General features: G+C 41.5%; 2 protein-coding genes across 9 annotated transcripts in view; one reads left to right on the top strand and one right to left on the bottom strand.

Annotated features, from left to right (window-relative positions):
• Positions 1–994, bottom strand: part of ncoa3 (nuclear receptor coactivator 3) — a 32,752-nt gene extending 31,758 nt beyond the window's left edge. Inside the window, 1 exon segment of the mRNA XM_026168757.1 lies at positions 549–994. The gene's annotated coding sequence lies outside the window, so the exon portion shown is untranslated.
• Positions 995–3,723: 2,729 nt separating this feature from the next.
• zmynd8 (zinc finger, MYND-type containing 8) lies at positions 3,724–25,877 on the top strand. Of its 8 annotated transcripts, none has more exons than XM_026168759.1 (22): positions 9,191–9,341; positions 9,434–9,502; positions 13,389–13,465; positions 13,760–13,911; positions 18,660–18,881; positions 19,071–19,184; positions 19,577–19,642; positions 19,886–19,978; positions 20,073–20,160; positions 20,409–20,464; positions 20,566–20,643; positions 20,755–20,870; positions 20,966–21,465; positions 21,726–21,860; positions 22,018–22,173; positions 22,355–22,876; positions 23,021–23,518; positions 23,727–23,923; positions 24,136–24,216; positions 24,313–24,391; positions 24,495–24,734; positions 24,890–25,877. In XM_026168759.1, exons 1-22 carry the CDS (start codon positions 9,328–9,330, stop codon positions 25,066–25,068), a joined length of 3,732 nt encoding a protein of 1,243 aa, XP_026024544.1. In that variant the 5' UTR covers positions 9,191–9,327; the 3' UTR covers positions 25,069–25,877. The 8 variants fall into 8 exon arrangements, with proteins under 8 accessions (XP_026024550.1, XP_026024549.1, XP_026024544.1 ...); XM_026168758.1 differs by having other exon boundaries at positions 22,355–22,888; XM_026168765.1 differs by lacking the exons at positions 9,191–9,341; positions 9,434–9,502 and adding an exon at positions 3,724–3,869 and having other exon boundaries at positions 22,355–22,888.
• Positions 25,878–26,851: the final 974 nt, after the last annotated feature.

Genomic DNA, 26,851 nt, shown 5'->3' with positions numbered 1-26,851 from the left:
TTACGAGCATTCTTGAGCTCGGGGAGCGAAAGTTAAAGGGGGAGTTGAAGTTAAAGAGGAAGGGCAAGGAGGGGAGGGGGACAAAGCTCTTGGCACACCCTTCCCTAATAAACTCTATCCTCCATCCAATCAATGAGGACTAGAGCGAGAGCTGTTCCAAATCCACGCTGGTTATAAACTAGAATTGGGTGCAATGATTGCTTCAGGCTGCCTGTATGGCTTTTAGAAGTGTGCATGGCTCACATATGGCTCAGCTAACCTAACACTTGGGTCTTACCTCAGAGAGGAAGAAGAGGACAACGAGGGCATGAATGACATGTGACTTCAAACAGAACGAAAGTGCAAACTGCACCATTTGACTTGGGTCTCAGTGAGGTGGCGATCTGGCCTTCCCTGGTTGATCTGGTTTCGGCAGCTCTCATTTCATACTCTCGCTCTCACTTGTTTGAGCAAAGTAACTAAATATTTCAGCAGTGGAAACATGACTGTCTTGTTTAACAGATTTCTATATTTAGCTCTACAGAGGTAGGCAGAAAAAGCAAACCTACCTGTTGAGTTCTGCCAGTGTGTATGTGCCCTTTTAACAAACAAATCCAGATCACTGTCACTGCATGAGTGACCTTGAGATGTGGGAATTAAACAGGATGTTATGCACAGCTTGAGCTGACCGCAGGAAGCTTCTGAATTCTTAAACTTGGTTGTAAAACAGCCTTGAACGACCAGTCAAAGTGAGGGAAACAAATACTCAAACTTGACTTGAAAACAGACCTGGGTAAAGATAACGTCAAATACAAAAACAGTTGCTAAAAATATAAAGATCCTCCTTTTCTCTAAATGATAAGAACTGGTTACAAGTTACATATGAAGGAACAACCGCTTTCCTTGACTAACCCTGCACTCCCCATACAGCTGTAAGAAGACCAAGGAGTCATATTTCAATTAGGGGAAACAATCAGGCTGTTCTTTCAGCTCTGTGTCATCAAGAGTACTCTCAAAGCTACTGCTCATCCACACAACTATTAATCATAAAATAAACACATACCTCATGACCGATTGGCAGTTTCTCGAAACTAAGCTTATTATCTCTGTCTCTCTGTCTCTCTTAAGGCAGGGAGACTGACGAAACAGTCAAAGAATGCCATCTATTCAGACATTAATGACACAAAAATGCCGCTCAACAAAGACAGATTAGGCAGTCAGAGTTGCAAGCTCACCACCACTGTATTTAGAAGTCTTAGACAACTCAAATATGGCAGTCCTATGCAAAATGCAGCATTGCATAACGAGGTGAAAGCAGTAAAAATATTTTTAAAATCCTGCACTTTTTGATATTATTTAAAAATTAGGTTTTTAACCATTTCATTCATAAATACGTTTGTTTTGAATGCGCTGTGCTTACCCCGAGAACTGCAGTTTGAACTTGTTGTGGTCAATATATTTCAGGCTTCAAGCAGGAAGCAGGCACTCATGTGTTCCCCAATTTACTCATGTCACTAAATAAGTTTGTAGCCATAGCCGCCATAGCCACTCCTCAGAAATTCACATTTTTATTATTTTAGGGACAGGATACAATACTTTGTTTCACAAGTAACCTCTATAAGAATGACCCAAATATCAGCAATGCCTCCAAATGTTATGCTCATTTTAATAGGGTGAGCGTTAGGGTGCTGAATCCATGGGACATGTGACCGATTAGCCTTCTCCCATGCCCATGAGAAAAAGTGATAAGTTAATGAATTATTGAGAGCCCATGCGGGGGCCAACAGACAAAGAGCGAAAGCCATGCAATGCAGTCACTTCTGCACCCCATCTGCAGTCAAAGAATCCCCCCAAAGATTGATTCATTGTTAACACAGCCTGACACCCTGTGTGAGGGAGAAAGAGAGTGGTAGATAAAGGGACAGAGAATGGGGGGGAAACAGGGGGCTCCGTTTGCCAAGAAAATGAGCAGAAGTAGCTCATTGGACAGGTTCCCACAGTGGTCATTCTGCCCACTTAGAAAAATACCACATACATGGACTTGAGTAATGGCATTCTATGAGACAAGTTAGCCCACCTGACAGCTAAAGACTGCTAGTAGAACCATCCTTACTCATTCTTTCCCAGCTACCAACCATCTAATGTCCACATTACTGAGATATCACAGTCTACTTAATCCCATGTGTGAAATCGCTGAAAGTGAGAAAACTCCACAGTAGGCAACAACAACAAAAAAGAAAGAAAGAAAAAAAATATATATATATACCTGAATGATCCCAGAAACTCTTGCATTGAGATGTAAATGCCTGCAAGTATCGGCAGGGATGGCCCCGGGCAAACAGAGCGACAGCACACCTAGTCCTCAAGCATTTCAGAGAAATGACTAACCTACCCCCTCACTGTTGCCTACACTTGAGCACGCTCTCCAAGAATTTCCTCTTACAACCTTAAAAAACAAAAAACAAACAAACAAAAAAAACCCGAGTGCTCAGCATACACCTTGTCAAGCACAAGCACAGGGAGGCGAACCCAAACCGGAACCCTGCGAGTGTTTATCATCCTCTGCACTGAAACACATCCATCTGCCTCCACAACCAGTCCGTCTGTCTCTCACGCTCACGTATGCACCTACATGTGATTTACCAGCAGTGAACGCCAACATTTAATCACGTAGAGAGATAGTCCCAGTTATACCAACCACTACAAACACGCGAGCGCTATTTCGCTACAGTCATGCAAATAAATACCACATGCTGGGGATTGTTCAGAGCAGCCACGCTGAGCCAGTCAGTTCAAGTTGGGTTGCAAGCAGCAAGCGAGCAGCATAGTGTAGGCTACTGGAAAATACTGCGTGGTTGCCCACGACCCTGCAGCTGGCCAACTTTACTAATGTAACAACCACTTAGAGAAAACCCGTCCCATTTTAAAATGAAAAAACATTTTGTCATTTTTCCTACACTGTTTTTTTTTTTTTTAAATGGGTGTTACTTAGATGCTCCAAGTCTCTATGTCAAAGTATAAGGAGGGAGCTCTGTTTAACAAAACCCAAGTAGATACACCGTAATTAAGAGTGCTAATCTCCACCACATTCACCGTGGAAGCTAGTCACTAGTCCAGAAGGTCATTCAATATTGTTATTTAGATTTCCCCACTAATGAAAACTTCCGCGGTGTACCGTCACACATTAGCTGTGAACACAGACGACTCCAGCAGCATATGAACCGAAACTGTAAAGCAAGGCGGGCTGTCAGGTAGAAAATATAGTCCCCAAAGCAATTCAGCTGTGTGTGTTGACAATGAACACATGCTAACAGCGGCACAAACTTCACGTAAACGTTTCCAAACACAAAAGAGTTCACTCGTGAGCAGAGCTGAGTGTTAACAGCTAGGGTATTGCACCCCAGCGAATCAGAGCCTTGGTCTCGTAAACTTTGTAGCTAGTGGATAAAGGAAACGCCAAAAAATACAAAAACCAACAAGAATGGATAGTTATCAAGCCAAGCTCGACGTTCATTGTGATACCACTTATAGGTTAGGAGCTAATAATATTACAGCAAATATCCCATAAACAGACACTGGTAAGGTGGTTCGTTTTATCACGGTAGCGTAAAAAAGCACAGCCTGCTCGGAAAGCGAAGCTACACCAACTGCCTCTGTAACGGCCGTGTGCTTTCAAACAAACACCAGAGCCAGTGTTCAAAACTTGCGTATAACTGAATCATAAACCAACTGCAGAAAACTCACCGGCTTCGACGCTTTCATTGAGTACACCAGTTTGTTTTACGCCTCTAGAAACTCTCCGCCATCTTCGGCAAGACCGTGTTTGTTTAAATGGGAAGCACTCCCAGATCGGAGGGAGCCAGCTTGTAGCAGGTCGACTGGACTTCTGGGTAATGTAGTTTTCCCCATTTATAGGTCGCATCAAAGTGTTTGGCGCGTCCTGAAAATGAACTACACGTTCCTTTAATACCCTTAGGTAATATGAGCAGCAGACACAGATATTATTAGTGGATGTAAATTTTCAATTATACACTACATGTAGTGTTAATGGCATAAAGCAGCTTCATACAAACTACTTAGCCCTCCATATCTATAGAGTATCCGTTTTTAATGTTGCTCATTTCTTATTCCTCTTAATTAATCAACATAACACTGATAGCCATTTTGAATTTATTTAAGTTAGGAATTATATATTACTAATAATACAATGTCAGTAAAATTCAGCATAATTGCATGCAATAGGGCCTGAATTATAAACATCAACTAACTAACTGTAAATATTAATCTGAGTTTTTATATACTATGTACTGTGAAATCTTATCTAACACCATTCATTGCAGCACACATCTAGTATCTTGTAGTTATATCAGTTGCAAAGTGACTGTCAGTCATATCGATAGCATGTACAGCCTGGTATCACACAGACTAATGGCATACTGTCATTTTTTTTTTTAAATAACCATGGAATCTCTGTGGCCCTTAAGCTGTACCACAGATGATAAAAAATTAAATAAATAATCTCCTCAGTGTTCTCTCCGGCACACCAGTTCAGAATTTTTACAAGTTAAGAAGGGGCGTGGGTAAAAGATGGAGAGAAAACAGCAGGATGAGGGCGAGGGGAGCGAACAAGCAAAAGTATTAAATATGCAGTTAGATCCTTACTTGATCTTTCCTGTCGGAACACTTTACTTTTGGATGTAACAAAAAAAAGTGAAAGGCTGGTCACATATTATCTTTACAGCTAATTGCTTAGATGACACAAACTGCTGCAGCACTTACAGCCACCCCTGCACTCTGATTTATCTATTTGCTGTGAAGACGGTAAGTATTGCCTGAGGGGTGTCATACATGATCATGAGGCCATTTTGACCCATGATGCACCACAGAGTGCCACAGGAAGTCATTCCTGTCTGTCAGACTTTACAACTCCTGCTCATGTCTCCAGGACTTTTTTCCACAAGTAATATCTTGTTTATCTTGTACACATGTACAGTATATTTTTATATATACTATATACTATAATATAGAGAGTTTACATTTTATTTGTTACATATTTATATTTTAATTGAGTGTCTGCAACATTTTAATGTCCCCCCTGGGATGAATAAAGTATCATTGTAACATGAGCATATAAAGACTTATGGATTGAACCACACCCATGAGTGCTTTTCATGGAGAGAAAAAAAGTGCCTTTTTGTTGTTCGTTTCTTTTGGTTTGTTTGTTGGCCTATAGAGAGCCTCAGTTGCATTCCATGAAGAGCCAAAGAGGGGCCCAGTGGCCCTCTGTCTGTACCCCTTCCCCCACTAAACATGGAAAACTGACCGCTGCCCCCAGTACAAGACACTTTATCCCCTCCCCCTCCCCTTACCACTTTGAAAGGACAGGAGATAGCAGTTTGAAAGGACAGGAGATAGCCCCACAATCATTAATGTATTCAGACCGGTTTACCTGCAAACAGCTAACCACATGCCTTTCTTTGCCCCGCACCCATTCCCATCCCCCCATTCTCAACACTGCGTATGACCACAAAGGACAAAAACACGATCACTGCACATTCCACGTTTCTGTGTTTGAAAGAACGATTTTAAGTTATACCGTTTATTAAAGCTGTAGTGTGATTTTTAGTGCAAAGATGCAGGGGAAAAAAGAGACTTTACTTTTGGTTTGCTGCATTTCAGCCATTAGACAAATCAAATTATCAGTTAAACGTGAAAACATCTACATTTAGACACATGAATAAGATATTAATAAAATTAAATATATTTAAGTCACCCGGGCATTGTCAGGAATTTTTCTGAGGTAGGCTAATCACTTCTTTGGGTAAGCAGTGGGTAAAGCAAAATTATTAGAAGGGCAATTCACGTAAATGTCTTCCTGAAAAACAAGAAATGAACCTGGTAAAACAAAACAAAACATGCGCAGTGACAGGGAGATTTATTTTACCCGCAGAACTGATGTGCTGAGAGAGGAAAATAAATCTAAATCAGGAGCACCGGAAAAATCTAACTAGGGCGCCATCTTGGGGCCTGCCAGGCTAGTTACTAGCTCTCCAGCTCCACTCAAATACGAAGGTCACAGGGCGGAGTCTACAGTGTGGACACCTAACCGTACGGCTTGAATAGACAAGTATGGCACAAGTATATTAAAGTTTATATGTCAGACTTTTCCGACTTCTTTTCCGACCATAAAATGGTTGGAAATGAGTTATGCGGTAACAACTATAGCTAACTATCAAGCTAATCATTGAGCTGTTTTTATTTGGCTAGAGAGGTGTCGTGGGAACAGTTCCCTTATCATTTGATATTAGGAAACATGATATTTATTTTTCTTCATATACCCGACACACAGTTTTTTATTAACATGAATTAGAAACGTTTGGTAGGTAGCAACCAACAGGCTACATACACGAAAGGAGTCTTAATTTTCAATTTTCTCATTATCATACCTAAAACCTTTATTATATGTTGAGACAGCAGAAGGACCTCTAAAGTCTGATTCTACACAGTTATATGTGTAGTCATAGTTTATTTTACAGGTTTCTATGTCAACTTCCTATTTAATCATGTATCATAGATTACATACACCCGGTACTTTTCTAGCTAGCAGTTACTGGTTTAAGGGGTATTTAGTGATTTGAGATACAGACGAAGAGAAGAATTTGGGCAGTTTTTTTTCCTTGTTTTTCTTCTTTTGACCCCCAGAGTCTTTAGCACGCTCTTCTGGCAATGTTTAACTTTTTTCAGTAAGTTTACATCGTTATTTTCCGAGTTCATCTCGCGAAGGTAATAAATAACAACTACAATATCATTGCCATTATTATACACCGTGCACCATCTAACATTCATTTCCTTCATTTGGCAGCATATGTGTCTGAATCAACAGAAAAAAGCTATCATTTGGACTAGAAAATTAATTCAGATAAATTTGTTAATTTTTGACGTCCAGTGAATTTATGGGCTACTGAGTGGCATGCTGTGATAACGTTTTACCACTAGAGGTCAGTGTTGTCTTACTTCCTGTAGAAGAGAGGCCACAAACGTCTGAGGAAATGAGCCAGGTGGTGCTCAAAAGACAAACCTTTTACGTTTTCAGAAATATACAACAGTAATTGCACTCTGGCTTTTTTGAATAATCATTTCCTCACAGAGGAACAATAATGAGCTTTCCTTTCTTTAGCATATTACTCCATGCCAAGATGTATGCCTGGAATTTAGAATAGAAAACAGGAGCGGTGGGTAGTTTATTATCTGCAGTTTATTGTTCTGTAGATGGCTTTGCGTCACCAATGCCAATTTTATTTTGGCAGTGAGCACTGAGCTATGAGTCTATATATCTTTGCTAAACAAGCCAGCTCCGTGGGCTCTTTGTTTGAAGAATATTAATGACTCAGTTATAAAGAGTAAAGTGTTTTCATGAATGAGAAAGTTAAGGGTGTAAATTTCAGATAATACCTCTGTGGTCCATCGCACTGCATTTTATTTATTTTCAAAGAGACAAACACGTAGTTTTCACAGGAAGAGGTACTCCCTTGCTCTTTCTATAGGAATTAAGAGGATAAGTAGCCGTCACATACTGCTAATCAAATGGACTTGATTAACTGATGAGGTGTGACTACCTCTGTGAAAGTTGTTTTTTTTTTTTGCAGTTTGCTGGTCTGGGGCATTCAGGTGTGTGTTAACACAGTGCTAAGGAAGAAAGACATCAGCAGTGATCTTAGAGAAGTAATTGCTGCTCCTCATTTCCATTTCCGAACAACATGAAGTCAGTCATTCTACAGTGAGACAGATTATTCAACAGTGGGAAAACATTAAAGACAGCTGCCAATCTTCCCAGCAAGCTCACCCCAAGGTCAGCCTATACAATGCTCAGAGAAACTGCAAAAAAGCCAGGAGCTACAATTTGGACTACAGACATGTAGGGTAGCTTTACAGTTAGCATGTTAAATGTTTATAACGTCAAATTTTCATAACACTACAATTAGAGAAAGAAAATAGAAAACGACAAGTATGGCTTATTTGGAAGAGTTGCCAGGAGAAAACCTCTTCACTCAAAAAGAACATTTACAGGGCCGCTTAGCTTTGCAAAGCAGCATCAGAGTAAATTACAAGACCTCTGGAACAATGTCCTTTGAACAGATGAGATCAAAGTGGAGATGTTTGACCAAAACCAAACACAGGATATCAGCACAAACACCCCCATACCAACTGTCAAGCATGGTCGTGGAGGGGTAATTATTTGAGCTTGCTTTGCCATAGTGAAAGCTTTCATGAAACTGCATCATGCAGCTGAACAATGATCCTAAACACACAAATCCACAACAGAATGCCTGAAAAAGAAAAGAATTGAGGTGTTCTTGTGGTTCAACCAGACATCAGCCTGACTGAAACACTGTGCCAGGGCCTAAGAGAGCTGTGCATAAAGAAATACTCGCAAACCTCAATGAACTTATGCAGGATTATAAAGAAGAGTGGTTCAAAATCGCTCCTCAGTGACAGGAAAGACTGAAAAAAGGTTATACAGAAAATTGGTCAAAATTAGGCAACTTTAAATTTTTGCTTTATAGGTTTCACTTAATGCTAGAAGTGAAAATAAAGCTTAATGTAAAAAAGAAACACGTGTGAACCCTTTACAATGAAATATAAAGTAACATACAGATTCTTATACTCTTATTGAATTATACTGCATGGTTGAAAGTGATAACAGAAACTGAACCACTGCAACCACATTGTTAACAACAAACAACAGCAGTTCAAAGGCCCAGGTATGACTGAAACACATGACTGTAATTTGGTGTTCAGACTGAACCTTTACAGGTCAAACACACAGAGTGCATTTCATGTCGTGTCTGCCTACCCACTGGCTTTTATTTACATAGCAGTTTCTTTATCTTTCCCATGATGTCAGCTTACTTTGAGGGTGGAAACTTGTGAGACAAATTCCTTTCTAACACCACACGGGCCTGTTTATTATGCATGTGACTGCTGACTGCTGTTCGTAGCTGTACTGAAGAGCTCCTTTATAGCAAGTTGTCTGCAGGCTTCTTGTTATGTGTGGGTTGTCAGTGGCTGATTATTTTGATCTGGGCCTAGAGATTCCTGCTAGCTCTGAGTACTGCGTTTCAGCTTGCCTGTGCTAAACAAAAGACAAGCAGCCAGGAAATACACCAGCCAATCAGCAGCTGCCTTATATGCTGACAGCACATGGAGCCAGTCCTAGCGTAGCTTTTATCTGAACAGTTGAGTCGGACAGCTTGGAGAGCCGTGGCTGTGCTCTGAGCAGGGTGAGGGCTGACAGGGCTGTCCTCCATGTTTTAATAAGCATTGACATATCACACAGAGTATTTAGCCATGCATCCACAGAGGTAAGCCTTATTTTCATCTTTTTCCACATATACTACTTTGTCTATGAGGCACCAGATCTGTGCCTGAGTAATAATATAGGTTTGTCTGACAGAATGGGGGAGGGGAAGCATATTTGTCACTCACAGCACAGGAGTGGAGCCTGGAAGGAGAGCAATGCATGGTATAGTATAACAGACAGCCTCTGCTAGCTGGTTGGCTCTGTGAATATGCATAGTAGAGGGCCATAGGTCACATCCAAGGTCATTGTATGGTCTGACTAAGAAAACCTGCTTCCTTTTGTAAAGTTCAAAAGAGAAGTGACGTTCTGTGACTGTCCCTGGCCTTTGACAGGCCCAGTGAGAGAAACCAGGCAGGATGGGAGAGCAGTTCAGAGAGGAGATCCCAGAGGAATTAACAGATGGTAAACTGACAGCACAGCAAGTTTAATTTAGACCTCGAACAAGAATGAGAGCAAGGCAGCAGGGTACTCTTGTTAATTGTTTGCCAGACTAACACGGCAGGGAAGAACAGACTGTAAATGATAAAACTGTATTTTCATCCGGAACCCAGTTCACCCCAGAAAGGGGAATGCAACCTCCCCCAAAAAACAAACAAACATGCTGTTAAAAAGCCTGTGAGCTGATCATCATTATTATAAAAATACAAATTATTTATTGAGTAAATATGCTGTAGCTGCTTATTTATCACGAGCTTGGAAAAACTGCCTGAGCTTAATGGTGTGCACTGCCTCCCAGTGTTGTTCTCTGCTGCTGAGTGTCAGCCATTTTAGAGAGCTTCCCCTTTCTGTCCCTCTGCTCCAAGCACACTGAGTATTTGTATGTAAGACAGAAGGAAAGAAGGGAAGGACTTCCTCTCAAAAGGCTCTGCACAGAAACCTCATCTCATCCAGAGAAGCTTTTGCAGCCTTTTTGAAGTCGACCAGGTTAGATTGAATTCTGTTTATGCATAATGGTGTTGGTGTTTTGTGTGCATGGAGAAGATACACATTTTAAATTCAGTCAATGATTGTGTCATTTTTCTGTCGGTTTAGCAACATTATTTATATACCATGTAATATTATTGACAATGATTATAATGGACAGAGCAAGTCAAATGTAACCAGTGGGGTTATGGCCTGGATATAATATGGTGTTTATAAATGTGCTTGACCAGGGTTCAGGAACGATTTGTAAGGACTGAAACAACAAAGTCAACACTCAGTTTGCTGTGAATGGTGTCTGGTAATGTGTTTAATCCCCCCCAATTCCACTACGCTTTTTTTCAGGATTTGTACAGATACACTCACACCTACACATACAGCCTTTTTAGTTTGGTTTGTGCCTTTACAGAGTCCTTCCTCGCATGTTTAAATAGATATAACATGTTTTAAGGTATGGTTTTCCCACAGAAAACTGGTCATTTGCTTAGTAATTCTTAGTGACTTCTGTGCCTCGCTCATCACGCTTTCCTTTTTTACCAGGAGTATCCAAGAACGGTTTCCTAGTGTCAAACGTTTAAGTGTGTATCTGTTTTATCTCGTAGTCTGTATTTATGTTTTATGAGAACTGTGTTTGAATTGTGTATGCTATTTGTATCCATGTCTTTGAGGTACTTGATGTAAGGAAATAAATATATTTGGCTTAAAAAAATGAATACCTCTGCTTTAACGGTCAGCTTACGTCACACTGTGTGCTCAGATTTTCAGGCTGACAGTAGATGGAGGAAGGAGGCTATGCAGTCCATAGTGTGTAAAAGGCCTGTGACATTTTTCAGCCTCATCTTTGTGTCCACCTTTAGGGCCCTTGCTATATATCAGCATGCCGGGGCACATCATAAGCTGCATGTGGTCCTGTGCAGCAGATCTGACTGGTGCTGTGTGTACGTGCTATGTGTGCAGTGTGCACATTGGCCAAAGAGAGAGAGCGTGAGGAAAAAAGAGAGAGAGAGAGAGAGAGTCTTCAAAATGGACGCCATACACATATACTGGCTGAGAGCACAGAGAGAAGGAATCTGATCCCCTCCTTGTCAAGCCCGTAGGGCTGCATCTTACATGTCTGATAAAAGGAACAGAGCCAGAGTATGACTGGATGGAGTTTTAAGGCAGTGAGGGACTTGGTTTTCACGACTGTTTTTGTGACAGCGAGGATCAGTCCTCTCTGCATTGCAGCATTGTGGTTGAGGAGAGCGGGGAGAAGAGAGCCTGTGTGGCACACCGAGCTGAGCACCCAATCAGGCACCTCCGTGTGGTGCTTGAGCCAATCGGCAGCTCGCAGCCGAGGTTAAAGATTGTCAATTGCAGGAGAGAGCAGCAGGGAGAGAAGGCCTTCTGGGAAACCTGGACCCATCTTTTCCCTCATCCCCCAACGTCCTCAATTGATAAAGATAAAGATTAAAGAATAGGCTGAAGAATCTGTATGTGAGTAAGGAAAAAAGGTATGCCGTTCATTTCCTACATTGAGGCATGATTGTTATGGCAGTAGTGGGTGTGGAAGGGGATGTGTCAGAAGGTTACAGGGTTACAATGTGCTGAACTGAACGTGCTGTGGTCTCTGATTTATAAAGGGATTTTGTCAGGATAGACAGCAGTGAGTTCCCTCCTGTCTCTCTTTCCCTTTGTGTGTTGTTGTATTTCCTGGCCTGGACAGGACATGATGGTGCAGGGGTAAACTGTCTAAGGCTGTCCAGAAAGGCTGGATGAGGAGGCCAGTAAAGCAGTTTCACTGCACTCTTATTTTTGTCTGTAGATGTGCTGTATTTCTGGATGTCATTTCATCTTACTGTAGGGATTGAGGAGGTTGAAGGGTGTGGGGGTTGGGGAACAAGATAATCGAAATGGAAGCAGTATTCTAGCTGGATGAAAACAATACATTTAAAAGGTGTTTTTGTGAAGTGTAAGGGAAATAAATATGGAAAAAACCTGGTTCATCTGAGCACAGAGGCCACTGCATCTGCTGTGGCGTCAGAGAAAACCGTAATAACAAAAGAAACGACAACAGAGCACCTGTAAACCAAGGTGACTCAGATGAGAAAAAACCTGTTGGTTTGAGAGCACATTTTGGATTGCATTTGAATGTTCTTTTTCTCCAACAGAACTGTGGATGTGATTGTGCTTTCCACTACGATGCGCTGGCTGGTATTGGCTCGATTAATGAATATGACTTTTTGTTTAGACTATTTACATGCTGTTAACTTGTTGGATGTCAGAAAACGCAGACATTTCTTTCCTGTGTTTTCATATTTACTATTTATTAGGTCAGTAGAGAAAAGTGTCTAATACTAATAAATGGAGAATGGCAGCACACATTGTACTCATGTTGTCTCAGTATTGGTTAATTTTAACTTTCCTTGAGATCAAGATGTGGCCTTTGTTCTGAGCTGCTGGTATATTGGTTTGCTCTCTCATTTTGAGTCTTCTAGCTGCAAAACATTCACATAAATTGTTAGGACTATTACCAGTGGAGCATTTGTTTTCAGGTTTTGTAGTGTTGTGCTGTTGAAGTTTTGCTTACTCTGTCTTTTAAAGTCAATCTCACCTTTTTTACCTTTGAAAATCAAAGGAATTATTTCTTGACATGACATAGACTTACTGCTGGATATCATTCACATCAAGTCTTTGAAACCTGCAATACTTTAGCTCAGCTCCTTTCTTGAAATACTGAGACACTTCTTCTCGCCTATGTGACCCAACTCTCACCAGAAACCTGTTGTCATTTTTTCTCTAAAAGAACTTTTCTTCACATGATAGGAGGTGATCCAGAAAGTTATAGAATAAGGTTAAGAAAACCTGACCACTTGCATACCTACTAATGAACCTCACAACTGGAAGTCATTAATAAGAGAGGTTATTTTGTATTCAGCAGTGAGCTTTATTAATTCTGGTCCTTTTTCTTACGTGCAATTTGGTTCAATCGTAATTACACTAAGAAAGTAACGTTCCTCATACACCATGCGGTGTCTTTCCCCCTTTTCCGAAACATTTAGAAAAATAACAATATGACACATTTTCAGCTGACTGTTACATTTGACTGCACTACACATTTGAATACCTGTGGCAATGTTATTTTCAGTTTGGAAGAAGAAGAAGAGGGAAAAACAGAAGAACAGGCTGTAACAGAAGAAATGGAGATCTCAACACGGTCCAAAGGTAAAAATAAAGTATGCAAGGTATTCAGATGGTAAGGCTCTCTTTCTCCACCTGCAGCGTTTCTAAACTTTTTATGTGTAAAGTGATTTTGGTTTGGTTTATTACTATGAATTAGACGAGCTAACTCACAGTTCACCTGTGGCAACCCCTTGCAAGTAAGATTACATCTGAAAGAAGCTATTTTAGTGGCGCCACTCAGTTGTGTGAGTTCAAGAAAAGATGGTTGTCATTTCTGATACTTTTTCCTGCTTTTAGAATCAATATGTCTGTTTGATCTCTGATTATTGTCTGCAGTTTCAGAGGCTGGTTCAACAGAAAGGGTGGCACCAAAAAGAAAGATGCCCAGTCCTTCTCAGTCATCCAACGGTCACTCCTCTGCTGAGACCTCACCGTGCCCAGTGAAAAAGAAGAAGAAACCAGGTGCTGTTAGCAGCAGCAAAGACCAGGTACCAGTCAGTTCACAGCTGAGGATTTTTTTTTTTTTTATAAATAAACTATATTTATAATAATAACACAGCAACAACTAGTTGATCATATTTTATGGCTGCACGATTTTGCATAAAATGAGAATCACGATTTTTTGGCTTAGAATTGAGATCACGATTCTCTCACGATTTTCTTTTCCAGTATAAATATTTATTGCACTTATTAACTGCACATCAACTTCGTAACAGTTGAGACTGAACATAAAAACAATAAATAAACATAAAAACAACAAATGTCTCACGTTTTGTTGTTGTCGCAAAATGTTGTACTGCTTGAAATTCCGTCTCCACCGTTGCTCGACGCTGCGTGTATAGAGCAGGTAGTGCAACAATAGAAAAATAGTTGCGGGACGGCACTGTATAGCGTTTGTCTAGGGTGTTGATCATTTTCCTAAATCCCTCGTTTTGCACAGTGTTGATGGGAGCCATATCTTTGGTCAGGTGATAAGTGATAGCCTCCGTAATTTCTTTGTGCCTGCGAGAGTTCGACGGGTCTAGGGAAGCGCTGTATAAGGTTCCCGTTATTGATGTTTGGGTGGTTGACCGGAACGGATTTTCTCCTGTCACTTTCTCGTCATCCCTGTCGTGCTCTCCGTTGTTTTTTCCCTGCCAATTTTAGCTTCACACGGCACAGCTTCTGTATCACGTGGTATAAGGCTCCGCCCTTGTCATATGTTGAGCAGGAAAAGTGAGCGCTTGTTTTCATGCAGAGTACGTCCCGGGTCAAAATGCGGTACAATCGTCGTCTTTTTTTTTTTTTTTTTTAATCGTTGTCATTTGGAAATGAGATCGCACATAAGTATGAATCGAGATCGCGATTTTCTAACGATTAATCGTGCAGCCCTAAGTAAAATTGATAAAAAATATCAACAGTCCAAACTTTTTAAAGATACATTTATATAGTTAAAAGAAAATATATTTTGCTCTTATGTATTATCTTAATTAAAGGCTCATTTTTCACAGATAATTACAAAAATATTTTGTTTCTTATCTAGTGGCACTGATAATGTAAAAGGGTTTTAGGGGGTTTTGTTCAAATTTGTAATAATAGATGATCCAAAATATTTAGGAGAGAATCACATGTTACTAGAAAATATCAGCACTTCACTCTTTTGAATTTTTGCTTTTCAATATATGGGATTAAATATCCTGCACTAGCCTATATAGATATTGTATCATTACCAATCACTGGTGATTTTGCCAAAAGGTGTATTCAAGATGCCAGATTTATTTACTGCAAAGAGCAGTGGATATTGTCCCTTCTGAATGTGAAAGGCATGGACAAATCAGGCTACAGTATTCATGAAGTTTAAGTCAACTCAGACTTCAATAAGTTACACAATTTTAATAGCACAAGATAATTCTTTTGTGATGTATTGTATCGTTGGGAAGTTTCTGATAGGGCTTATATAAGATTTAGAGGCCATGTCCAATATTTTTTATGTTTGTCTGTTAGTTTTGACCTGATTAATACTGTTAATGCCTGAGTATTATGTGAAAATGAAGTCTGTGCAGCTGTAATTTTAACAAATGCTTTTATAGTTGCCAGTATTTCAGTAAAATTCCCTACAATCTGTACTATAATAATTACATGATTACTTGTGGCTTATGATTTAGCTTGCATTGCCATGTGAACGCTTTGCTTGCTTTCTGCTCAAAGCAAATCACAAATTTACATTAAGATAAGATAAGATAAGACTTTATTGATCCCACAACGGGGAAGTTTTTGTGTCACCTCAGCTCAGGTACAGATATCAGAAGGAAATACAAAAATACAAATAAGTACAATCAGTGAAAAAAAGTAAGATAATACACTATATACAATGGCAGCATACACAGTATGTGATTATGGATATGGTTGGAAATATGGAAGACATAAACTATATAGCTTGACATAACTATTGTACCACTACTATTCCTATTTATAGACATGTACACACACACATGTACACACTAAATATACATATGTATACATATATACCTGCACATGTCCATACACATGGAAGGTCCATTATGCATGAAGTGGTGACCGTGGATGTTCACAGTGTCCAGTGACTTATGACATCGTGATTGAGGAGTTATAGAGTCTAACTGCTGTTGGGATGAATGATCTGCGAAAGCGCTCCTTCCTGCAGTGAGGGTGTTTCAATCTCTGACTAAAGGAGCTGCTCAACCCACTCACATACTCATGCAGTGGGTGATGTGGGTTGTTCATGATGGATGTCAGCTTTACTAACATCCTCCTCTCGCCAACCACCTCTACAGACTCCAGGGGACATCCCAGCACGGAGCTAGACCTCCGCACCAGTTTGTCAATCCTGTTCCTGTCCCTGTCCGTGCATCCACTCCCCCAGCAGGCCACTGCATAGGAAAGGGCAGATGCTACCACAGTGTCATAGAATGTCCTTAACAGAGTCCTGCAGACTCCGAAGGACCTCAGTCTCCTCAGCAGGTGGAGTCGACTCTGACCCTTCTTATACAGGACGTCTGTATTTGTAGTCCAGTCCAGTTTATTGTTGAGGTGAACACCCAGGTACTTATAAGAGTCCACTATCTCAATGTCTTTCCCTTGGATGTTCACCGGTGTTGTAGGGGGTGACTTCCTCCTGAAGTCTATGATCATCTCCTTTGTCTTGCCGGTGTTGATTTGGAGTACATTGGTCTCAGACCAGCCAACAAAGTCACTGACGACCCCCCTGTATTCCTGATCATTCCCGTCTGATACGCATCCAATGATGGCTGTATCATCTGAGAACTTCTGTATATGGCAATCGTCCGAATTATAACAGAAGTCTGAAGTGTAAAGGCTGAACAGGAAAGGTGAGAGAACCGTGCCCTGTGGTGCCCCCGTGCTGCAGATTACCACCTCGGACACACAGTCATGGAGCCTCACATACTGTTGTCTGTTGGTAAGGTAGTCGATGGTCCATGTAGTCAGCTGTTTGCCTACTCCGGCTCCCTCCAGCTTTCCTCTCAGTAGTGCAGGTTGGTTGGTGTTGAAAGCACTGGAGAAGTCAAAAAACATGATCCTCACAGTGCTCCCCGCCTGCTCTAGGTGAGAGAGGGATCGGTGTAACAGGTAGATGACAGCGTTATCCACCCCAATTCCAGAACGGTAGGCGAACATCACTGAGCCCACCAGTGGCCGAAGGTGGTGCAGGATGAGCCTTTCCATGGTCTTCATCAGATGAGAAGTCAAGGCAACAGGCCTGAAGTGGTTGGGCTCCCTGGGTTGTGCGATTTTTGGCACAGGAACCACACAGGAAGTCTTTCACAGTTCAGGAACCCTCTCCAAGCTCAGGCTCAGGTTGAAGATGTACAGGGCCACCTGACAGAGCTGGTCTGCACAGTCCCTGAGCAGTCTGGAGCAGATTCCATCCGGACCTGCTGCCTTCCTTGCCTTCGTCCTCTTGAGCTGATTTCTCAGCTGTGAAGTAGATGTGAGGCTGGGCTGGAATGGAGGGTGGGGCTGGCTCTGTTGTGGGTAGATGTGTGGATAGGGTTGAAGCAGGGTTGTGGTGAGAGGAGAGCTCAGGTGACAATGGCATTGCACCCGGGGGGCGGCAACTGGAGGAGGGTTAATGGAACCTGGGGGGTGGGAGAGGTGATAAGTGGGCCATTGTCAAATCTGTTAAAAACAGATTCAAGTTGTTAGCCCACCCCCGGCCAGCAGACACTGTGGCTCCTCCATTGTCCTGGAAGTGGCCAGAGATTTGTTTCATGTTCCTCCAGACTTCTCTGATGTTTTTCTGTTGGAGTTGGTTTTCCGTCTTCCTCCTGAAGCACTCCTTGCCTTCTCGGATCTTGTATTTAAGATCCTTTTGGACTTTCTTAAGTCCCTCCTTGTCTCCCGACCAGAAAGCCCTCTTCTTCTTGTTCAGCAGGGCCTTCAGTTGTGGGGAGACCCACGGTTTATTGTTTGAGAAACACTGTATTTTCTTGGTAAGGCACAGTGTTCTCAACACAGAAATTAAAGTAGTCCGTGATGCAGTGGGTGAGGGCATCGATGTCCTCACCGTGAGGCTTGCAGAGTTCCTGCCAGTCTGTGCATTCAAAACAGTCTCTTAGGGCCTCAGTGCGTTCCTCAGACCACACCCTTATCACTTTCTTCGTGGGGGAGTTCCTCTTCACCATAGGAGTGTAAGTGGGGTGGAGAAGGACCAGGTTGTGGTCTGAGTGGCCAAGCAGGATGAGGGGTGATGCACTGTTAGCCTGCTTTGTGTTGGCAAACAATAGATCCAGGGTTTTGCTGTCCCTTGTATGGCAGTCAACATACTGGGAGAAGTTAGGGAGAGTGACAGATAGTGAGGCATGATTGAAGTCCCCAGAGTGCCCAGAGATAATATGATTGCATTAGATAAATGATTGGTGGTAAATCACATTGCCCATTATGTTGTCCTTTGTAAATAATTAGTTATCCCCTCAACCTTGATTCCCATCAAGATTGTCCACACTGTTTTCCCCTTTTATGTTATAAAACACAGACTGAAATCACGGAATGAAGCTACATTACCTAGAATAACTGGACTTGTAATTCTTTTATGGTAGATTCATAAAACAGCAGTCAGTGTGTAAGAGAGTCAGTCTGTGTTTTGGATGGTAACTTCTGTGTGCTTTTTGTCAATGCTTTGCATGTCTGCTTGGCTTCTCTAATCTCTGGCCTGATTTTGATCTCCCCCAACTTTGTGTTTCTCTTGCCTGCATTTCAGTCAGAGCTAAGACATGGTCCCTTTTACTATATGAAGCAGCCAGCACTCACCACAGACCCTGTTGATGTTGTACCGCAGGACGGCAGGAATGACTTCTACTGCTGGCTGTGCCACCGCGAGGGCCAGGTGCTCTGCTGTGAGCTCTGCCCCAGGGTGTACCACGCCAAGTGCCTCAAACTACCAGCTGAGCCCGAGGGCGACTGGTTCTGTCCAGAGTGTGAGGTACTCACTCAGGAATGTGAAAAATATATTAGTGTTGTAAAGCGTAGGTTAATCCTGTACTTATATTGGCTTAATAAAATAAGACCAACCAGTAAGTATGGATTGTAGATGACAAAGATAGGTTGTCAGGCTTTCGTATGCTCAGTGCAGATATAACAAAAGTGTTTGTTTTCTCCTGGTGTCTTTTAGAAAATAACAGTTGCCGAGTGTATAGAGACTCAAAGCAAAGCCATGATGATGCTTACTATAGATCAGCTGTCTTACCTGCTAAAGTTTGCCCTGCAGAAGATGAAACAACCAGGTGTAAGTATTCTGTTACCCCTGTGTTTCCAGAAATTCGTGCTGCTAAAAAGTTTGAAGGCACAAATTTCTTTTTCATGTGTATGTTCACATGCAGTATATCACTGGGATTTTGGCATCTCCTCTTTGCTGACCAGTGGTGATTTTTAGACACCTTTTGCAGCCAAACGATAACTGTACTACCATCTGTCATATCAGATAATCTGCACATCCTGAGGTGCAACCTCCTCACAAACAGTCCAGCATGGTATAATATTGATTTGCATGTGCTAATAATTTCTAATAACACAACTAACAATCATTTGATAATGATGGGCCTGACATGGCTGGAAACCATGAAAGTAAATATCCTAGCTGGTGGTGAGGATACAGCTGCCCCTCTCACTCTCTTTCAGGATCATCCCCGCTTGTCATCTCGCTCCCCCCATGCAGCTTCCACGCAGAGAAAGACTTATAATTGGGTAATCAATTACACCACTAACAAGACCCCGTCATGATTTCTTCCTCCACTAGTATTCCTCCTTCTGTTTGAAGCGGCTTTTAGAACTTTTAGTAGTAGCATGGTGGTAGCATGTTGGTTTGTGGCAGAGGGGACAGGTGTTGAAAAATAAGATTTAGGTTAAGGTGTAATAAATATTGAAAAAAAGCTAAGGTTTAGTTGAGTTTATTTAGCTTCACTCTCTTCTCTGTTTACATAATCCTAGACTGAACCATTCCAGAAACCCGTGTCTCTTGAACAGCATCCTGATTATGCAGAGTATATATTTCATCCTATGGATCTCTGCACACTTGAGAAGGTAATACGTTGAGCAGTCGCGACGATTGGATAGTGTAAATGTGGAAAAGTTGAATCATTTGACATTTGAACATCATTTCTTTTTGTCACCACAGAATGTCAAAAAGAAAATGTATGGCTGCACAGAGGCCTTTTTGGCAGATGCAAAATGGATCTTGCACAATTGTATTATATACAACGGAGGTATGCTCCTCGATGTGTGAGCTGTATTACACTTATCTACAGTTATGGTATAATGAGTATAGTAATGCACACGATGCATGACTGTGTTAATAGCAGATAATTACACTTTCCTCAGATTAGCTGATATTAATGTGTTATTAGAGTGCATTTCCAGATGAGGACAATTAACAGTAATTCTGTCTTATATAAAATAACTGTATAACTAAAAGATTTAAAAGTTTTTACCTAATTGCATGTCCTTATTTCAGGCAACCACAAACTTACAACTACAGCTAAGGTGATAGTAAAAATCTGTGAACATGAGGTAAATATTACTTTACTTTTCATTATGGGTAACACTATGACATCTGAAACTTAATTTAGCCATCTTTAAATGCACATTTATTTGTTTCATTTTGTTTTCAGATGAATGAGATTGAAGTTTGCCCTGAGTGTTATTTATCTGCGTGCCAAAAGAGAGACAACTGGTTCTGTGAGCCTTGTGTAAGCTGAGTTACCTGAAGTTTCTGCTGATCATGCTATCAGAACCTTCTCAAATGTACAAATCTTTAGAGTACAACTCTGTAGTTCCAGTGTTTTACTGTATGTCTGCAGAGTAACCCGCACCCTCTAGTGTGGGCCAAACTGAAAGGGTTTCCATTCTGGCCAGCAAAAGCACTTCGTGAAAAGGATGGGCAAGTAGATGCACGCTTCTTTGGGCAGCACGACAGGTATCAGTGCTTTGCTCTTCAGTTTCTTGGGCTTGGTGGCATATTACAGTCTTTGTGTTAAAACGAGAGACATATTATTGATCTTCTTCTTTCAGGGCCTGGGTTCCTTTAAACAATTGTTACCTCATGTCCAAGGAAATTCCTTTTTCTGTAAAGAAGACCAAAAGCATTTTCAACAGTGCCATGCAAGAGATGGAGGTCTATGTGGAGAATATGAGAAAGAAGTTTGGAGTGTTTAATTACGCCCCCTTCAGGACGCCGTACACGCCGGACAATAATTTTCAGATGCTCCTGGATCCTTCTAACCCCTCGTCAGGTCCCATCAAACCTGAGAAGCAAGAAAAGATCAAGCTGAGTTTTGATATGACCGCATCGCCTAAAATTGCATTGACCAGGACCTTGTTACCTGGGGCTGGGGTGGGAGGAAGCGCAGCAGGACGCCGGCTCCCTCTCACTGACATGCCTCGCTCACCCATGAGCACCAACTCCTCTGCTCATACAGGTTCAGATGGGGAACAAGAAACAACCGACAAGTCCCAGACAAAAGCATCAAACAGCCAGTTCAGTACAGGAGAGGAGTCCATGGACTGCACAGGTGTGTGAGTGCCACTCCAAGTCCTCCCCTGTATCAACTATGAGCAGTATGTTGCTAGCAGATGTGGTTATTCATATATTTATCAACTACTAAACCTGTAGTCACCTTTAAAATGAAATCAGTATATCTGCTGATATAAAGCAACTGTGATAACATCATTTAAAAACATATATATGTAATAAGCATTGCATATATCTGTCTGCTTATATCTGCATTGTGTAGACAGTAGACCTTGTTTCAAAACAAATATCTATCGACAGTCTCACCAGCTCATCCTCGACCTGGTGGTGCAGGTGGTTCCTTGGACAGCCCCAAATCATTACCCTCTCAAGCTCCTGGCATCCCCAAGCAGGAGAAGACACCACAGACAGGAAGTATTCTGAACCTTAATCTAGGTGAATCCTTTATGTCTTTGTAACAAAAACTACAACACACAATAATGTGTTTAAAAATGTCTCCCTCTATTTTAAAAGCCACTTCTACTGCACACACTATGACTGTCAAATCATAAAACCTTTCCTTATTGCTCATGTACATATGCACATTCTCTAGATCGAAGTAAAGCAGATATGGACCTAAAGGAGCTGAGTGAAACAGTTCAGCAGAAACAAGGAGCCACACCTGTCCTCACATCTCCAAAAAGACAAATCAAGAGCCGTTTCCAGCTGAACTTAGACAAAACCATTGAGAGTTGCAAGGCTCAGTTGGGTTAGTAGAGATACTACTGAGGCCAGTTTTGTAATTCCTTTGTGTTGATAATTTGTTACCAGTGCCATAATTGAAATATTAATTGGGTTTTGTTTGTTTTTGTCATTTTGGGACCTTCTTCATAGATATGTCCCAGGACACAGTTTATTGTGATGTGACAACCTCTTTCATTGCTTTGTAGGTATTGGTGAGATCTCTGTGGATGTGTACAAAGGTGTTGAACACAGTGACTCAGAAGAGACTGATAAATCTGACTCCAGTGACAGTGAGTATGGCAGCGATGAGGAGCAGAAGACCAAGAATGAACAAGACACAGCACCCAGTGAGGAGCCCCAGAAGGAACCCACCAAAACTAATGTCAAAGACCAACCTTCCCCCAGCAATGAAGAGGAGGGTAGAGCTGATTTACTTGTAGCAACTGAATCAGCAGCTGGCGAAGCCAGTGTGACGGTGTCTGACGCTCAAACTAAAGAGAAAACGAGCAGTGAAGTAGAAAAAGAGAGCCCAGAGAAAATCAAAGCACCTCAAGAATCACCTGTTCCCAGAGAAAAGTCTCAGGTGAAACAAGAGACAAAGCAGACTGTGCCAGTGGAGGACTCTGACTCAGAGAGGGAACTGGTTATTGATCTTGGAGAGGAGCAAGGTGGCAAGGAAAGGAAAAGGAGAAGAAAAGACAGCGCTACTGTTAAAGATTCAACTACTGGTAAAGTTGAAGGTGACAGTTATACTTTCTCTGTGTGTCTGACTAGAAATCGTCTAACACTTCATGTTATAGTCCTTATTTTGTTTAAACCTTATCAACTTTGTATGGGCAAAATTGGCAAATAAGATATGATTTTTCCTGTAGGTAAAGCTTCTGTAACGTCAACGCCCCCATCTCAAAACAGCACGGCACCTTCCACACCCTCTAGTGTTTCCATGCAGTCCCCTGTGGCCATTCCTGTCACTGTGGTCTCCTTCACTGCTCCTTCTCCTGCAACCATCAGCCTCGCGTCTGCATCCAGTGCCACTGCAACACCCCCCCCTTCCACTTCCACCTCGACCACACCGGCTTTGAAGAAACAGCGCCCTCTGCTGCCTAGAGAGACAGTGCCAGTGGTACAGAGGGCTGTAGTGTGGAATCCCACAGCTAAATTTCAGACCTCCTCTCAGAAATGGCACATGCAGAAGGTGCAACGTCAGCAGCAAAACCAGCAACCTGTGGCAACCACACAAATGCAGGCGTCATCTCCCAGGCAAGGCCAGACGCAAGTGCTAACCCAGACCCAGGCAGCTGCAAACGGCTCTACAGCAGTCTCCTCCTCTTCACAAAGCACACGCTATCAGACCAGACAGGCGGTGAAAGGTAAAAAACAAGCTTCACGGTATGCTAAACTAAGTATGACCTAAAACTGTGTGACTCAATACAAGTCAAGATTCCTTCATGTAAGAGTGGTTAGACAACGTACAGACCTAAAGAGCAAAATGAATTAGAATACTACAATTTCATGGCTACAGTGAAAATGTTCTACTTGCATGTTTCACCATGTGAATAATAGTGTTTCTTATTCCAGCTGTTCAACAAAAAGACACCCTACTCAGCACGTCCACTTCAGCTGTCACGCTGGTTTCCAGTAGCCCAGCTTCCGTTGCCATGATGGCAGCGTCGAGTTTAGGCACGGCTGCTGCACCTTCACCAGTGGCAACAGACCTGTATATCCCAACTGCCTCGGCAGATGTGGCGGCAGACATTGCCAAGTACACAAATAAAGTTAGTGCATATTTTCTTAGACAAGCAATTTGTTTTATGTTTTCACTGGAAACACTGCTGGTGTAGTAAAAATACACAAGATACATTAGCACTGGGTAACTTTAAAACTACATATTAGTGACAGAACAACCTTTGTGTTATTAGTCTGGGTGAGAGGCAAAGTATATCATTTTTAATGACACATCCTCATAAAATTGTCTTCTTTCTTTCAGATAATGGATGCAATTAAAGGTACAATGAGTGAAATCTACAACGACCTTTCAAAAAATCCTTCAGGGAATACAGTAGCAGAGGTAGGTGGTTGCTCTCGGTTGCATATAGACTGAAAACGATTCAGCTCATTTCCTTATCCTCGTATGCCTTTATCTTTTTCTTTTTTTTTTTTACAGATAAGAAGACTGAGGATTGAAATAGAGAAATTACAGTGGTTGCATCAGCAAGAGTTGTCCGAAATGAAGCACAATCTTGGTGTGAACTTTATCAGTCAACGTAACCGTGCAGTCTTTTTTTCCCCTCACACTGTACAATTAGTTCTACCCGTGTTTGGTCACGCTTGTGTTCTTCAATGTAGAGCTTACGATGGCAGAGATGCGGCAAAGTCTGGAGCAGGAGAGGGAGAGGTTGGTGAGCGAGGTGAAGAAACAGATGGAGCTGGAGAAGCAGCAAGCGGTGGACGAGACCAAAAAGAAACAGTGGTGTGCTAACTGTCGGAAGGAGGCAATCTTCTATTGCTGCTGGAACACCAGTTACTGTGATTACCCCTGCCAGCAAGCCCATTGGCCAGAACACATGAAGTCTTGCACTCAGTCAGGTAACAGCGCATGTCGTCACTAACATGCTGAGGATCATATTGACAAAAACAAAGACTGTATTTTCTTATGCTCTCCATTTGCATGCCTGTATAACCACCATTCATTTCTTACGGTAGTTGTAATTAGTTTGGGCTGTTTTTTGTTTTATTTGTAGCCACGGCTCCACAGCAGGAACCTGAGGCCGAGCCTACAGCAGACCTCCCAAATAAAGGTTTAGGGCAGACTAGCGGTGGCCCAAACCCTCTCAGAGACACACCAGCCTCTGCGTCATCCTCGGACAAAGACTGTGACATGGAAAAGAGCACTGACAGTGTTGCCGTCACTTTGTCATAACCACGCTTACCATACTTGAAAATGTAAATGTAAATTTTTTTCCTCCCACTACAATAATATGTCCATGTAATTCTGTTCAACAGCCTTTTCCAAATTGAAAGTGAAAAAAAAATCAATTTATTTTTTATTTATATTATTTGTTTGCCTTTCGGGCGTCACATGGTTCCCCCACTGCAGAGTGGTGTAAAACACGACTGGCAGCAGAGTGCGGCAGTTTAAAAAATAGCTTACAGTGTATGTTCTTGCACTCTCTTGCTGGTCTTTATAGGCAGCTGCCAGTATAAAGAGCTTAAGAGCATGCTTGAGTGTCATAAAACATATCAGTGGTATATTGGACAACAGTTAAACCATTTATGACTACAGAAATGTAACCCGTGTTAATGAACCACCTCAGTTGTAGATTAGAGGACTGCTGACAGAAGTGTCTGTAAATGACTTATTTTGTATTTTGTGTTAATTTATTTGTTATTCTATTGTTGTCTGTTGTATACTGCAAAGAAAGTAACAAATACACATTTTAAACAAGCTGTTTTATATGATTACAAAAACAGTCTTACATTTGATCTTTTAGTTGTCTCTAAAGTTGAGGGGAACCTTAGGGTTTGGTTGAATGTAAATGTTATAAGACTGTACTAACAATGAAACAGCTGCGGCACATTTTAAGATTTGAACATTTCCATAATCTGCATCAAATGCCCCCAAGTAGACGTTTATGGGCCTATCAAAAACAGATTTTTGAGAGGTCGGAATTGTACATTTCTGTGTAAATTGTGACAAAAACAGTAAAGTAAAAAAGTAACATAGAAAGAGTTGTGACTGAAGTAAATTTTAAATATCAGCTCATAATAATAAGAGCTCATTTGGCAAACATTCACATGTTGGGACAAATATCAAGTAAATAGCTGAATTAGACTTATTTAAATCCACTAAGTTTAGGACAAATCACATTTTGTTAAAAAAAAAACAACAACCCCAAAACAATTACACCCTTTCCCGCCGTTTGAAAGTGATTACGTATTGACGGAACGTCGACCTCTGCTTCTACTTAGTTTCCCTCCTGGCCAATGGGGGCGCTGTAGACACAAAGCGTTTTGTGTAAACCGTCAGCCATCTGCTGCAGTCAGTTAGCTCCAAAGGGAATGGAAAATGGAGGACTGACCCACGAAAGAGCGAGGGGACATTATCCGTATTTATAACGCATGGGTGGGTAAAATACAGCAACTTAATTTATTTTAGTTCCGTTATATTTATTTTTGGAGTGTGTTCGTGCTTTTGTGTTTTGTTGCTACCAAACATGTCTAGGGCGAAGGTATCGGATGCGAGGACGTTGAACACGATTCGCTTGACGATAGCTTGAGTACAGTTACGCTTTTAAATTCGACTTCAGTTGTATACATTGGTTAAAATTTGAGTTTGCTACAAAATACTTGTCCCACGTAGTTTGTTTGTACTATATGTTGGCTTTTTAACGGTTACCTAAATGCTAATGATTTTAAGTTGAATTTGCCGCTAGCTTACCCACGCTCGCTGTGGCCAACAGCGCTAGCTAAGCTTACTGGCTACAAGTGCACGTTTTGCAACACGCAGTTTCGCATTGTGAAACAAAACAAAAACGACTAGAATAACCTAATAATACAAATGTAGTTTCAGTGTTATAGAAAGGGTTGCGTACCGTTTCCCACTGAATATTTCTTCGCCGCTTGTGGCACCCCGTTTGTAGTTTACATGAGCTAATGGTAAATAGCTAAGCGGTTGGCGGAATGTTGAATGTTTTGCGGCCGTC

Source organism: Astatotilapia calliptera, chromosome 5 (genome assembly GCF_900246225.1).
Source record: "Astatotilapia calliptera chromosome 5, fAstCal1.2, whole genome shotgun sequence".
Classification (NCBI taxonomy): Eukaryota; Metazoa; Chordata; class Actinopteri; order Cichliformes; family Cichlidae; genus Astatotilapia; species Astatotilapia calliptera.
The sequence above is the reverse complement of the archived record's forward strand: the minus strand, read 5'-3'. Positions and strand labels throughout refer to the sequence as shown.